The following is a 12929-nucleotide window of genomic DNA, read 5'->3' as shown; positions in this document are numbered from 1 at the left end:
ATCGTGTGCTAGACAACGCCCCTCCGTCTGGCCAATCGCCGCCTAGCAGCCCGTGGACTGCTGTTAGGGAAAAACCGTTAGGCGGGGACCGTTAGGGCAGTTGGGGCTGTGAGGCTGGCCGCTTTCGCCCCTCTGGCTTCAGCCTCCGCTCTTCGCTGGCTTGTGGGAGGCTGCCCTCTTGGTTGGTGGAAGAACATTTAAGGGGAGGCGGCCTCCCAAGTCTGCCTTTGCTGCCGCTGTTCGGGATGCCTGCTGGGCACTCCATTATTCCCTAGGGAGACCGATTCCCATAGGCTATAATGGAGAACTGATCTGGGGCTGTTTTTTGAGGTAGCCCCAAATTTTCCTCATAGCATCCAGTGTCTCTCTTCAAAATACCCGCCAAGTTTTAAAAAGATTGGTCTATGGGGTCCAATTCTATGAGCCCCCAAAGAAGATGCCCCTATCCTTCATTATTTCCAGTGGAGGGAAGGCATTTAAAAGGGGTGTGGTCCCTTTAAACGTGAGGGCCAATCGTGTCCAATCAGAGTCCAATCTCGCTTGTCACGCCCTTGCTCCGCCCTTAAAGTCTCCTGGCTCCGCCCCCAAAGTCCCCGGATATGTCTTGAGTCGGACTTGGCAACCCTACTCAGGCGGGACTTTGGGGGGATTTCCCGCAGGGGGTGGGGGAAGGGAAATGTCCGCGGGGCGCTCTATTATTCTCTATGGAGACCCATTCCCATTGGGCAGGGGTAGCCAACGGTAGCTCTCCAGATGTTTTTTTTGCCTACAACTCCCATCAGCCCGAGCCAGCATGGCCAATCGCTGGGGCTGATGGGAGTTGTAGGCAAAAAAAGTCTGGGGAGCTACCGTTGGCCACCCCTGCCCTAGGGTATAGCGGAGAATGGATCCGTGTGTATCTGGGGTGCTGTTGTTTTTTTTTAGGAAGGCGTTTAAAAGGAGCGCGGCCCCTTTAACTGTGACGGGCCAGAACACTCTTTGGGCTGGAGTCCAACCGTGCTTGCCACACCCTCGCTCCTGGCTCCACCCCTAAAGTCCCCGTATATCTCTGGAGTCGGACTTGGCAATCCTGAGGTCTCTCGCTTTTCCCTCCGCTTGCGCTGCCGCTTTGGGGCTTCCCGAGCTCGGGGGGGCGTCTCCGGGGATGGCCGCGCGCCAGGGCGACGGGCCGGGCGACGCCGATTGGCTGCCGTTGCCCCCGCGCGCGCCGGGCGGCCCACTCATCCGCACGGTGGAGATGCACGCGGGCGGCGAGCCACTGCGGGTGGTGCTGCCGGGCGGCCTGCCGGGGCTGGAGGAGGCCGAGGAGGAGGGGAAAGGCCTCTCCGTCTTGCAGCTGCGCCGCCGCCTCCTCGCCTCTTCCCAGCTGGACGCCCTGCGGCGGCTGCTGATGCACGAGCCCCGCGGCCACCGCGACATGTACGGGGCACTGCTGGTGCGCGGCGGGAACGACTGCGAGGAGGAGGAGGAGGCGGCCGCCGGCGCCCTCTTCGTGCACAACCAAGGCGCCAGCTCCATGTGCGGCCACGCCGTCCTCTGCCTGGGCCGCCTGGCCCTCGACTACGGCCTCCTCCGCCCGCCGCCCTCTGCCGCCGAGGAGGTGCCAGTCCCCATCCGCTGCCCCTGCGGGCCCGTCGTCGCCTTCGCCTCCTGGGATGGGCGGCGCAGCGGCAGCCGCGTCCGCTTCCACAGCGTGCCCGCCTTCGCCGCCGCCACAGGTAGGAAGGAAGGAGGGAGGGGCTGCGGAATATCAGAACATCAAAGAAGCCATGTACCTTTGGAGAATGATTTGGGACGGGGGGGGGGGAGATTCTTCTCCTAAACGCAGTGCACCTTGTTATTTAGCAGGGTATTTGATTATAGGTAGCAGAAACGGTCAGTGGCGGACTGGGTCTAAAAACATTGGTTGCCAGAAGACATAGGGGGCCCACCCACAAATCTTAAGGCTATCGTTTAATTTTTGTCAGAAATAAATATATTTTTAAATATATATATATATAAGCGGGAAAAGGTACAATTAAAACTTTTGCAAAATAAATATATATATATATTTAGTAATTAGAGTGTACATATCTTGTACATGTTACTGGCAGTATACTGTAGACACTAAATGTAAATACAGATCGCATTTTCTCCAGGGGAGTTGATCTCTGCCAGCTGGAGATCAGTTGTAAAAGCAGGAGATCCCCAGGCCCCACCTGGAGGCTGGCAGCCCTAAAGACAATGTAAATTTAAGTTGCATTACAATAATAATACTGGAACTTCTACTAAATTTTCAAGCTTCTAAAAGGCCATTAACATTTTTAACATATTGTCTAATGCTTATTGTCTAATGCTATCGGGCAAGCTGACACCCTGGCCAGTCCACCAGTGGAAACGGTCGTCCAGTCAAGAGCTGTCAGGTGACTCAAAGAAATACAGTAACATGCAAGGGAGGGGGTTGTAGCAGAAACTCCTTTGCATATTAGGCCACATGCCCCTGATGTAGCCAATCCCTCAAGAGCTTACAGAGATCTTACAGGGTCTACTGTAAGCTCTTGGAGGATTGGCTGCATCAGGGGAATGTGGCCTAATATGCAATAAGAACATAAGAGAAGCCATGTTGGATCAGGCCAATGGCCCATCCAGTCCAACACTCTGGTTCACACAGTGGCCAAAAAACCCAGGTGCCGTCAGGAGGTCCATCAGTGGGGCCAGGACACTAGAAGCCCTCCCACTGTGCCTCCCTAAGCACCCAGAATACAGAGCATCACTGCCCCAGACATAAGAACATAAGAGAAGCCATGTTGGATCAGGCCAGTGGCCCATCCAGAACAACACTCTGTGTCACACAGTGGCCAAAAACCCAGGTGCCATCAGGAGGTCCAGCAGTGAGGCCAGGGCACTAGAAGTCCTCCCACTATTGCCCCCCCCCAAGCACCAAGAATACAGAGCATCACTGCCCCAGACAGAGAGTTCCATCGATACCCTGTGGCTAATAGCCACTGATGGACCTCTGCTGTGTGCGTGGCCAAGAGCCCTGCTGCGAGGGAGACTGCTGGAAGGGGGGGGGGAGGCACAGAGGGGAAGGAGCTCTGCAGTGGGAAATGTCATAGAACCCACCCTCCCAAACCAAATCCAGGCAAACTGATCTCTGCACTTGGGAGATCAGATGCAATTCTAGGAGGTCTCCAGGCCCCACCTGGAAGTTGGCAACCATAAGAGCAAGGCTTGTCCAAGGTCAGCTTCTGAGGGAGAACCGTCAAAAGTTGAGAGAGCTGGTTGGCACCTTAGAAGGGAAAAGGCGGGTGAGAGTTGAATGTGCTGTAAATGGAAGAAGTGCTTCTTCTAGCTGCAAGTGCTCTTTGGTGTCAATACGCTCCCCGCAGCGAAAAAACTAACATGGCCCGGAAGAAGGTTCTGATTCTCCTCTCCCACTTTCCTTGTGAAGTTAAGTTTTCTGCTTGCGCTGAATGAGGTGGGAATGGGATGGTGGAATGGGCCTTTCTGCCTCAGGCGGCAAGCAGTGAGTTCCAGGTTCAGCTGCTGCTTCACATTTTAAACGCTTCCAGTGACTGGAGCCAGCCTGATGAAACGGTTGGTGTGGTGGGGTGGGATTGGGGGCTTGAATCCCCCACTGCCTTGGAAGTTTGGAGGGTGATCTTGGGCCAGTCTTACACTCCCTCAGCCTAACCTACCTCGCAGGGTGGCTGTGAGGATAAGATGGAGGAGAGGCAAAAGAGGTACAGCTTTGGGTCTCCGTGAGGAAGAAAGGTGGGAGACAGACAAAGTAAATAAACTGAAGCAGTAGAACAAAGTAGGAGTCGAGTGCACCTTTAAGACCAACAAAGTTTTATTCAGAACGTGAGCTTTCGTGTGCTCCAAGCACACTTCATCAGCCAAGGAATCAGGTGCAGTGAGCAGAGCTACGTGTAGCTGGTAAGCAGTGGCTTAGAAGGCAAAATGGCACAAATTTGAGATCCAGTGACAGAATAGCAAAATTAACAAACTGAGCAAACCTTTGACCTGGATAGCATGAGCATGCGAAAGCAATAAAACAGTAATATGTCAAAATGTGAGAATGTCAATCACTCTATATAAGCCAGGGTCAAAAAGAGGGCAGTTATATGACAGGGAATGAGTGGACATCCCCCTTCTGTTTTGGCTTGTCATTTTGGTTTCCAGCTTTTCTATTGGCCAAGTTTGCTAGTAAGCTGGAAAGGAGTGGACGTAGAGCCATCAGTAGCTCTTGCGTTCCCCGAAAGCTAAGCAAGAATAACCCAGTGTTTCTTTCCCACCGGAGAGCTTCCTGGACCGCTTTGTGAGGCATCCTGTGCTGTATGGAGGGGGAAGGGCATGGAAGCTTGATGAAGTGATACGCCTTCCATCTGCATATTAGCATCTACTTTCATTTCTCCTGCTGGTGCTTACTGCTACCTTCACTGCTGTGAAGAAACCTCCAGTTTCAGCTCTGTCCATAACTCACTAGGCTCTTCTGCTGTACACTAGCCTGAATTACCACTACAGGCATGGTCTTACCTCTGTGATTATTTAATAGAATCATAGAGTTGGAAGGGACCTCCAGGGTCATCTAGTCCAACCCCCTGCACAATGCAGGAAACTCACAAACTCCTCCCCCTAAATTCACAGAATCTTCATTGCTCTCAGAGGGCCATCTAGCCTCTGTTCAAGAACCTCCAAGGACGGAGAGCCCACCACCTCCCAAGAAAGCCTGTTCCACTGAGGAATCGCTCTAATGGTCAGGAAGTTCTTCCTAATGTTGAGCCAGAAACTCTTGATTTAATTTCAACCCATTGGTTCTGGCCCTACCTTCTGGGGCCACAGAAAACAATTCCGCACCATCCTCTATAATGACAGCCCTTCAAGGACTTGAAGATGGTGATCCTATCACCTCTCAGCCGCCTCCTCTCCGGGCTAAACATCCCCAGCTCCTTCAGCCTTTCCTCATAGGACTTGGTCTCCAGACCCCTCACCATCTTTGTCGCCCTCCTCTGAACCCCTTCCAGCAGCTTGTCTATATCCTTCTTAAAATGTGGTGCCCAAAACTGAATACAATACTCCAGGTGAGGTCTTCCCAGAGCAGAGTAAAGCGATACCATCACATCACGTAACCTGGACACTGTACTTCCGTTGATGCAGCCCAAAATTGCATTTGCCTTTTTAGCCACTGCATCACACTGATGCCTCATGTTCAGCCGGTTACAGATCCACCTAACGGTAACAGGTTCCAAACCACATTTTACCAACTTGTCAAATTTGTGGCCAAGCCTGAAGCATCTCTCTGTTCTTCTTGCGCCTTTTTAGCTGAATTTTAGCTTGCTCCTTTTTAGCTGAATTTTTCTGACCTATGTATCTCACTGGCATGAAATCTTCAGCATGCAAGACATGAATCCTATTGCATATTAGGCCTATACACAGCTTACCTTCAGTCATGCAGTAAGATCCTTGTGCCGCGGTAGCAGCTGCTGCTGGAAGGAACTTATTAAAAATATGCACAGCTAAACAGGTCTTCTGTGGCCAATCGAAAAGCACCATCTGGGTCCCCCCGCTGTCTACAAACACTTGCCAGGTACAGTGGCACCCACGGGCGCCAACGTTGGGGAGCCATGGCTTAAATATTTATGCTGCCTGAGCTTCCTTTCTGCTGCGTCTGGTGTGTGCATGTTAAAAGAGCTTTAACTTAATCCTTAGCACCCTAACTAAGCGGCGGATCTTTTGTGGGAAGCCGGGACAGTTAACCTGATATACAGCTGATACGTTGTCACTGTCTACTTCTTGCAAGGAAGGAAGGAGTTGTCTAAACTGCTGGAATGTGAGTTTCCTTTTTCCTTTTCTGTCCGGCATAGGTTGATGAGATTTGACTAATGCTACCCAGGCTGTTACTCTGCATCTTGGAAGGAATGCCTCTGTGTGCTACACCAGCTCTCCCAAGTGGTCTAGTGAGTTATGCATTGTGCTAGATGCATGTACGGAGTTGTGTTCAGAATTCTTAACTACTGGGATGCTGGAGTCTCCTTGTGCTGCGCTGTAGGAAGAACTGGCACTGCATGCTGCTTACTATACTGTACTTACTTGTTGTTTTAGGCCATCCTAAAACTTTAAGCCCCAGACTGAATAATCAAATCGTGAAGGAAACGTTTCTCTGAATATCGTGTGCTTTTTACAACAAAACCTATCTGCTTTTAACAGTTCTTGATCCAACTATAATAACTAAGTCCCGTGGGAAAATGACTTGTGATCAGCGTTCCCTCTAGGCTGAGTTGGCATGAGCTAGCTCACAGATTTTTAGTTTCCAGCTCACACATTTTTGTCTTAGCTCAGGCAGGGATGACCCCAGAGCACAGTAATTTATGCAGTAGCTCTCAACTTTATTGCCAGTAGCTCACAAAGTAGAAGACGACTGCAGATTTATACCCTGTCCTTCTCTCTGACTCAGCGTCTCAGAGTGGCTTACAATCTCCTATATCTTCTCCCTCCACAACAGACACCCTGTGAGGTGGGTGGGGCTGAGAGGGCTCTCCCAGAAGCTGCACTTTGAAGAACAAGTCTGTGAGAGCTATGGCGGACCCAAGGCCATTCCAGAAGCTGCAAGTGGAGGAGTGGGGAATCAAACCCGGTTCTCCCAGATAACGAGTCCGCACACTTAATCAATACACCAAACTGGCTCTCTGAATTTTTGCTCCCAAGACTCTGCAGCTTAGAGGGAACATTGCTTGTGATTAACTTAGATTTCACTTGAGCCAAACTAGACAGGATGTGAGGATTGGTTGCTGGATTCTCCCTCTTTTACCTTCGAAGGAATTGTACAGGTATGGTAATTTGGTGAGGGAAGCATCACCAAATAATTTATTTCCTGCCTTTTCCACAATGGCAACTGTTCCCTCCCAGCTGCAGTTAGCCCTGTGGCCTGAGGCTAAGACAAAGGAATATGCTTAAGGCTGTTTGGGTTGGGTCAAATTTGTGCTGTGTGAAAATTATCTGGAATGTTTGGGCTTCAGTCTGTGACTTTCTCTGATTCAACCTGTGACTTTTCTCAGGTCTCTCTCCAGCACATCGGAGCCCAGAGTCTTGAGTGAAATATGCTGGTGATACCGAAGAAAAGTCATTTTGGGGTGTGGGGAGGACTTTAGTTGCTTAGTTTCCAGAGTGGTTTGCAAAGTGTCTTGACCTCCACCATAAGGAGAAACACATCCACAAATAGGAGTCCTCCACGGAGTGGATATCAGAGCCTACTCTGGAGCAAATCAAGTGCAAGTAACATGAGGCAAGAATGCACAAAATAACGTAGTGGTATTGTCCTTTGCTCTGTTCTCAGATCTGACGGTCGACGTTTCTGGCTATGGAAAAGTGGTGGTTGATGTTGCGTATGGTGGCGCTTTTTACGCATTTCTCAGTGCTGAAAGGCTGGGCCTTGATGTATGTTTTTCAAGGATGAGGGATCTTGTAGATGCAGCGTCTGCGGTAACCGAAGCAGTGAAGACCCAGGTACCGTCAGACTTCCCCCTATTGCATAACTTAATCAAGATGTGTAGTTTTTTCATAACAACCTGTCAGTTGTCTGTTCTAGCTATCGAGACGTTTCCTCCGTCTTTCTTCAGTTTGGAGGCTTATTTATGGCTAGAACCCAATCTTTACAATACATTCACAGGAGACCAACAAGGTTCAGAACATGTCTGTTAGATTTCCTGGTTAGCAGTACGCTAAGATCCTATAGTTTGGCTACAATTCTCTGTCGCAAGCAGAGCCAGTTTGGTGTAGTGGTTAAGTGTGCGGACTCTTATCTGGGAGAACCGGGTTTGATTCCCCACTCCTCCACTTGCACCTGCTGGAATGGCCTTGGGTCAGTCATAGCTCTGGCAGAGATTGTCTTTGAAAGGGCAACTGCTGTGAGAGCCCTCTCCAGCCCCACCCACCTCACAGGGTGTCTGTTGTGGGGGAGGAAGGTAAAGGAGATTGTGAGCCACTCTGAGACTCTTCGGAGTGGAGGGCGGGATATAAATCCAATATCTTCATCTACCTCACAGGGTGTCTGTTGTGGGGGAGGAAGGGAAAGGAGATTGTAGGCCGCTCTGAGACTCTGTCCTTGAAAGGGCAGCTGCTGGGAGAGCCCTCTCCAGCCCCACCCACCTCACAGGGTGTCTGTTGTGGGGGAGGAAGGTAAAGGAGATTGTGAGCCACTCTGAGACTCTTCGGAGTGGAGGGCAGGATATAAATCCAATATCTTCATCTACCTCACAGGGTGTCTGTTGTGGGGGAGGAAGGGAAAGGAGATTGTAGGCCGCTCTGAGACTCTGTCCTTGAAAGGGCAGCTGCTGGGAGAGCCCTCTCCAGCCCCACCCACCTCACAGGGTGTCTGTTGTGGGGGAGGAAGGTAAAGGAGATTGTGAGCCACTCTGAGACTCTTCGGAGTGGAGGGCGGGATATAAATCCAATATCTTCATCTACCTCACAGGGTGTCTGTTGTGGGGGAGGAAGGGAAAGGAGATTGTAGGCCGCTCTGAGACTCTGTCCTTGAAAGGGCAGCTGCTGGGAGAGCCCTCTCCAGCCCCACCCACCTCACAGGGTGTCTGTTGTGGGGGAGGAAGGTAAAGGAGATTGTGAGCCGCTCTGAGACTCTTCGGAGTGGAGGGCGGGATATAAATCCAATATCAAGCAGACCTTGATAGGGCACTTTATAAACAAAGACAGAGTTATAGAGCAAATCTCTGATCTGTAAGATGGCAATTCGAAGCAAACCGAAAAGTACTGCACAATCGTATTTGGCCAGCTTCAAGATGGGTAGTTTATTCAGTTGATGCCGATCTGTTACTATTCTGTATAGGTGTAGATTCTTTTCTTTAGTGCATTGTGGTGGTATAATTGTTTAGATCTAAATGACGAGGGAAATGTACCATGGTGGGACATACCGTTGCACGTGTCTAATTCTATTTTTAACCAAGAGCATTAAAAAAAAATGTTTTCTCTTTAGTTCAATGTCTGTCATCCTCTCATTAAAGACATGAGCTTCATTTATGGAACTATACTGACGGATGGAAAGGACGCCTTTAGTGATGAGCCGACAAGCAACATCTGTGTGTTTGCAGATGCACAGGTAGGTAAGACAGGAGGTCCCGTTTGGGGAGAGACGGTGGCTCAGTGATAGAACATCTGCTTGGTAAGCAGAAGGTCCCGGGTTCAATCCCCAGCATCTCCAACTAAAAAGGGTCCAGGCAAGTAGGTGTGAAAAACCCCAGCTTGAGACCCTGGAGAGTCGCTGCCAGTCTGAGTAGACAATACTGACTTTGATGGACCAAGGGTCTGATTCAGTAGAAGGCAGCTTCATATGTAAGGGAGGGACAGTGGCTCAGTGGTAGAGCATCTGCTTGGTAAACAGAAGGTCCCAGGTTCAATCCCCGGCATCTCCAACTAAAAAGGGACCAGGCAAATAGGCGTGAAAAACCTCAGCTTGAGACCCTGTAGAGCCATGAATGGGGCTGTGGCTCAGTGGTAGAGCATCTGCTTGGTAAGCAGAAGGTCCCACGTTCAGTCCCCAGCGTCTCCAACTGAAAAAGTTCCAGGCAAGTAGGCATGAAAAACCTCAGCTTGAAACCCTGGAGAGCCGCTGCTAGTCTGAGTAGACAATACTGACTTTGATGGACTGAGGGGGGTCTGATTCAGTAGAAGGCAGCTTCATATGTAAGGGAGGGACGGTGGCTCAGTGGTAGAGCATCTGCTTGGTAAACAGAAGGTCCCGGGTTCAATCCCCGGTATTTCCAACTAAAAAGGGTCCAGGCAAGTAGGCGTGAAAAACCTCAACTTGAGACCCTGGAGAGCCATGAATGGGGCTGTGGCTCAGTGGTATAGCATCTGCTTGGTAAACAGAAGGTCCCGGGTTCAATCCCTGGCATCTCCAACTAAAAAGGGTCCATGCAAATGGGCATGAAAAACCTCAGCTTGAAACCCTGGAGAGCCGCTGCCAGTCAGAGTAGACAAGACTGACTTTGATGGACCCAGGGTCTGATTCAGTAGAAGGCAGCTTCATATGTTCAAATGATCCAAGAGAAGTTCTGCTTTGCTATAGGGATTCCTGGATAATAAGAGTGGGGTAGGGCCGTGGCTCAGTGCCAGAGCACCTGCTTGGCACGTAGTTCTGAACAGAAGTGTGCCAGAGTGATGGGAGCATTCCATGATATATCATCCATCTGGAATACTGATTTTCAGTGGCTGGGGCTTGACTTTTGGGTTACGCAGAATGTTGAAACTCAGCGTGTTCTCCCTTTCTGAACCAGGTCGACCGAAGCCCTACTGGGTCAGGGGTGACGGCCCGCATTGCCTTACAATACCATAAAGGACTCGTTCAGCTGGGCCAGACCAGGACTTTCAGAAGCAGCACAACGGGCTCCTTGTTCACTGGGAAAGCGGTGAAGGTAAGCTGGGACCCTGTAGAACAGTTTTGCCTTTCTACCATTGAAACTGATGGACCGGAAGGTGGTTTTGCTTTGAGGACTGCTGAGCCGAGTGCTCAGGCCTCTCAGCATCCCCAACTGAGCAGGTCCTGTCTTTGTCCATCTGCTTGTGTCGTGAAGCCACAGGGTATTGATGGAACTCTCTGCCTGGGGCAGTGACACTCTGTATTCTTGGTGCTTGGCGGGGGGGGGGGGCAACAGTGGGAGGGCTTCTAGTGCCCTGGCCCCACTGGTGGACCTCCTGATGGCACCTGGTTTTTTGGCCACTGTGTGACACGAGTGTTGGACTGGATGGGCCATTGGCCTAATCCAACATGGCTTCTCTTTATGTTCTTAAGGTCTAGATGGAACTCTCTGCCTGGGGCAGTGATGCTCTGTATCCTTGGTGCTTGGGGGAAGGGTAACAGTGGGAGGGCTTCTAGTGTCTTGGCCCCACTTATGGACCTCCTGATAGCACCTGGGTTTTAGCCGCTGTGTGACAGTGTTGGACTGGATGGGCCATTGGCATGATCCAACATGGCTTCTCTTACGTTCTTATGTGACACAGAGTGTTGGACTGGATGGGACATTGGCGTGATCCAACATGGCTTCTCTTATGTTCTTATGAAGGAGATGCTGAGGCTTGAAGCTGAGGGAGACCCAACATGAGATGAATGAACTCCGTCAAGGAAGCCACAAAGGCCCTCAGGTTGCAAGACCTGAGCATGGCTGTTAATAGTGTGTTTCGGGGGTTATCAATTCTTAGGTTTGCCATAAGTTGGAAGCGACTTGAACAGCATTTAACACTCACCCATACGTAGTATATCTTGCTCAGTGTTCCCTCTAAGCTGAGTTAGTATGAGCTAGCTCACCGTTTTTTAGCCTCCAGCTCACACAGTTTTGTCTTAGCTCCGGAGAAATGGCCCCAGAGCAAGCTAATTGATGCAGCAGCTCACAACTTTAATGCCAGTAGCTCACAAAGTGGAATTTTTGCTCACAAGATTCCGCAGCTTAGAGGGAGTATTGATCTTGCTTGTCAAAACTTTTGCCACAGTAAACCAACTATTATTAATCTCTTTTCCCCTGCTCAATCGGCGTCTTTTTCTCCCCCTTCTAACTCAGGAAACGAAAAGCGGTGACCACAACGCCGTTATAGTCGAAGTCTCCGGAGAATCCTTTTATACTGGAACGTCAATCTTCACTCTGGAGGAGAATGACCCTCTGAAATACGGGTTTCTTCTTAAATAATTTTTTGGTTTCAGGCTTTCTAGAAACCTTGATCGAAAAGGGTGGTTTGATTTGCCTTAAATTTCATGGAAATGTTTTCGGAAGGGCTTCGACCCTGCATAATGGGGTTATAACCTGGCGACTGAGCTGTCACTCACCAAGTCTCCTGTTGAGATTTCGTCTGCCATCATGTCCTCCTTCAGTGGCCTTAAGCTAACTCCAGCCTCTCAGCCTGCCCATCTGCAATGGGGGACTAATCCTGCTGACTTACCTTACAGGGTTGTTGTAAGTGTTACTAAGGTAATGTACATGAAATTGGTTAAACATGGACGCTTAACTAATGCATGCCCGATTATTGTTATAGGCAGGGACATGTACTTGGATGTATCTGGTCCAAATGTATACCTGAAAAACACCTTATCCAGTATTTTTGGATATCTGCTGCTGTGTCCAGGACTTTTGGAAATCCAGGTTTATTTGGGAATTGGAATAAGCAAGGCCAGCTTTTTAAGGCTCCCAGGCGTGTTTTATCTCCCATGAACAGTTTCCCAGACAACGGGGAGGCGGCTCCTGGCCAGCATGAGCCAATCATGGCCCGGAGGGATTGCTCCTCCTTCCATCCCTCACCGGAGGGACTGGGCCTGTTCCCACTCAGTAGCCCTTCCAGCTAGGATGGCTGAGGACATCTCGTTCAGGGGCCTGTAGAATTGGGCTTCTTGGTCCAGCTGGCTTGACATTTGTGGGATCTTTAGTGGACAGGCAGCACGAGCTCCCCTGTAACCTTTTTTGCGCCACGCAAGAATTTGTTTTTAAAATATTTAAATAAATATGATGATGATGATATTGGATTAATATCCCGCCCCCTACTCTGAATCGCAGAGTCTCAGAGCAGCTTACAGTCCCCTTTATCTTCTTCCCCCACAATGGACACCCTGTGAGGTGGGTGAGGCTGAGGGGACTCTCACAGCAGCTGCCCTTCCAAGGACAGAGTCTCAGAGCGGCCTACAATCTCCTTTCCCTTCCTCCCCCACAACAGACACCCTGTGAGGTGGGTGGGGCTGGAGAGGGCTCTCACAGCAGCTGCCCTTCCAAGGACAGAGTCTCAGAGCAGCCTACGATCTCCTTTCCCTTCCTCCCCCACAACAGACACCCTGTGAGGTGGGTGGGGCTGAGAGGGCTCTCACAGCAGCTGCCCTTCCAAGGACAGAGTCTCAGAGCGGCCTACAATCTCCTTTCCCTTCCTCAGATCACAGACTCCACTGCCTATTGGCCGCCCTG

The 12929-nt window shown here is 50.4% G+C and overlaps 1 protein-coding gene across 1 annotated transcript; it reads left to right on the top strand.

Annotated features, from left to right (window-relative positions):
- The first annotated feature begins 1144 nt into the window (after window positions 1-1144).
- L3HYPDH (trans-L-3-hydroxyproline dehydratase) lies at window positions 1145-12493 on the top strand. The gene is made up of 5 exons (XM_060261736.1): window positions 1145-1718; window positions 7316-7485; window positions 8969-9091; window positions 10269-10406; window positions 11547-12493. The coding sequence occupies exons 1-5, from the start codon at window positions 1145-1147 to the stop codon at window positions 11670-11672; spliced, it is 1131 nt and encodes a 376-aa protein (XP_060117719.1). The 3' UTR covers window positions 11673-12493.
- The last annotated feature ends 436 nt before the right edge of the window (window positions 12494-12929 follow it).

This window comes from Heteronotia binoei, chromosome 21, assembly GCF_032191835.1.
Source record: "Heteronotia binoei isolate CCM8104 ecotype False Entrance Well chromosome 21, APGP_CSIRO_Hbin_v1, whole genome shotgun sequence".
NCBI classification, from domain to species: domain Eukaryota; kingdom Metazoa; phylum Chordata; class Lepidosauria; order Squamata; family Gekkonidae; genus Heteronotia; species Heteronotia binoei.
Note: the sequence above shows the minus strand (reverse complement) of the source record. Positions and strands in the feature narration are given on the sequence as shown.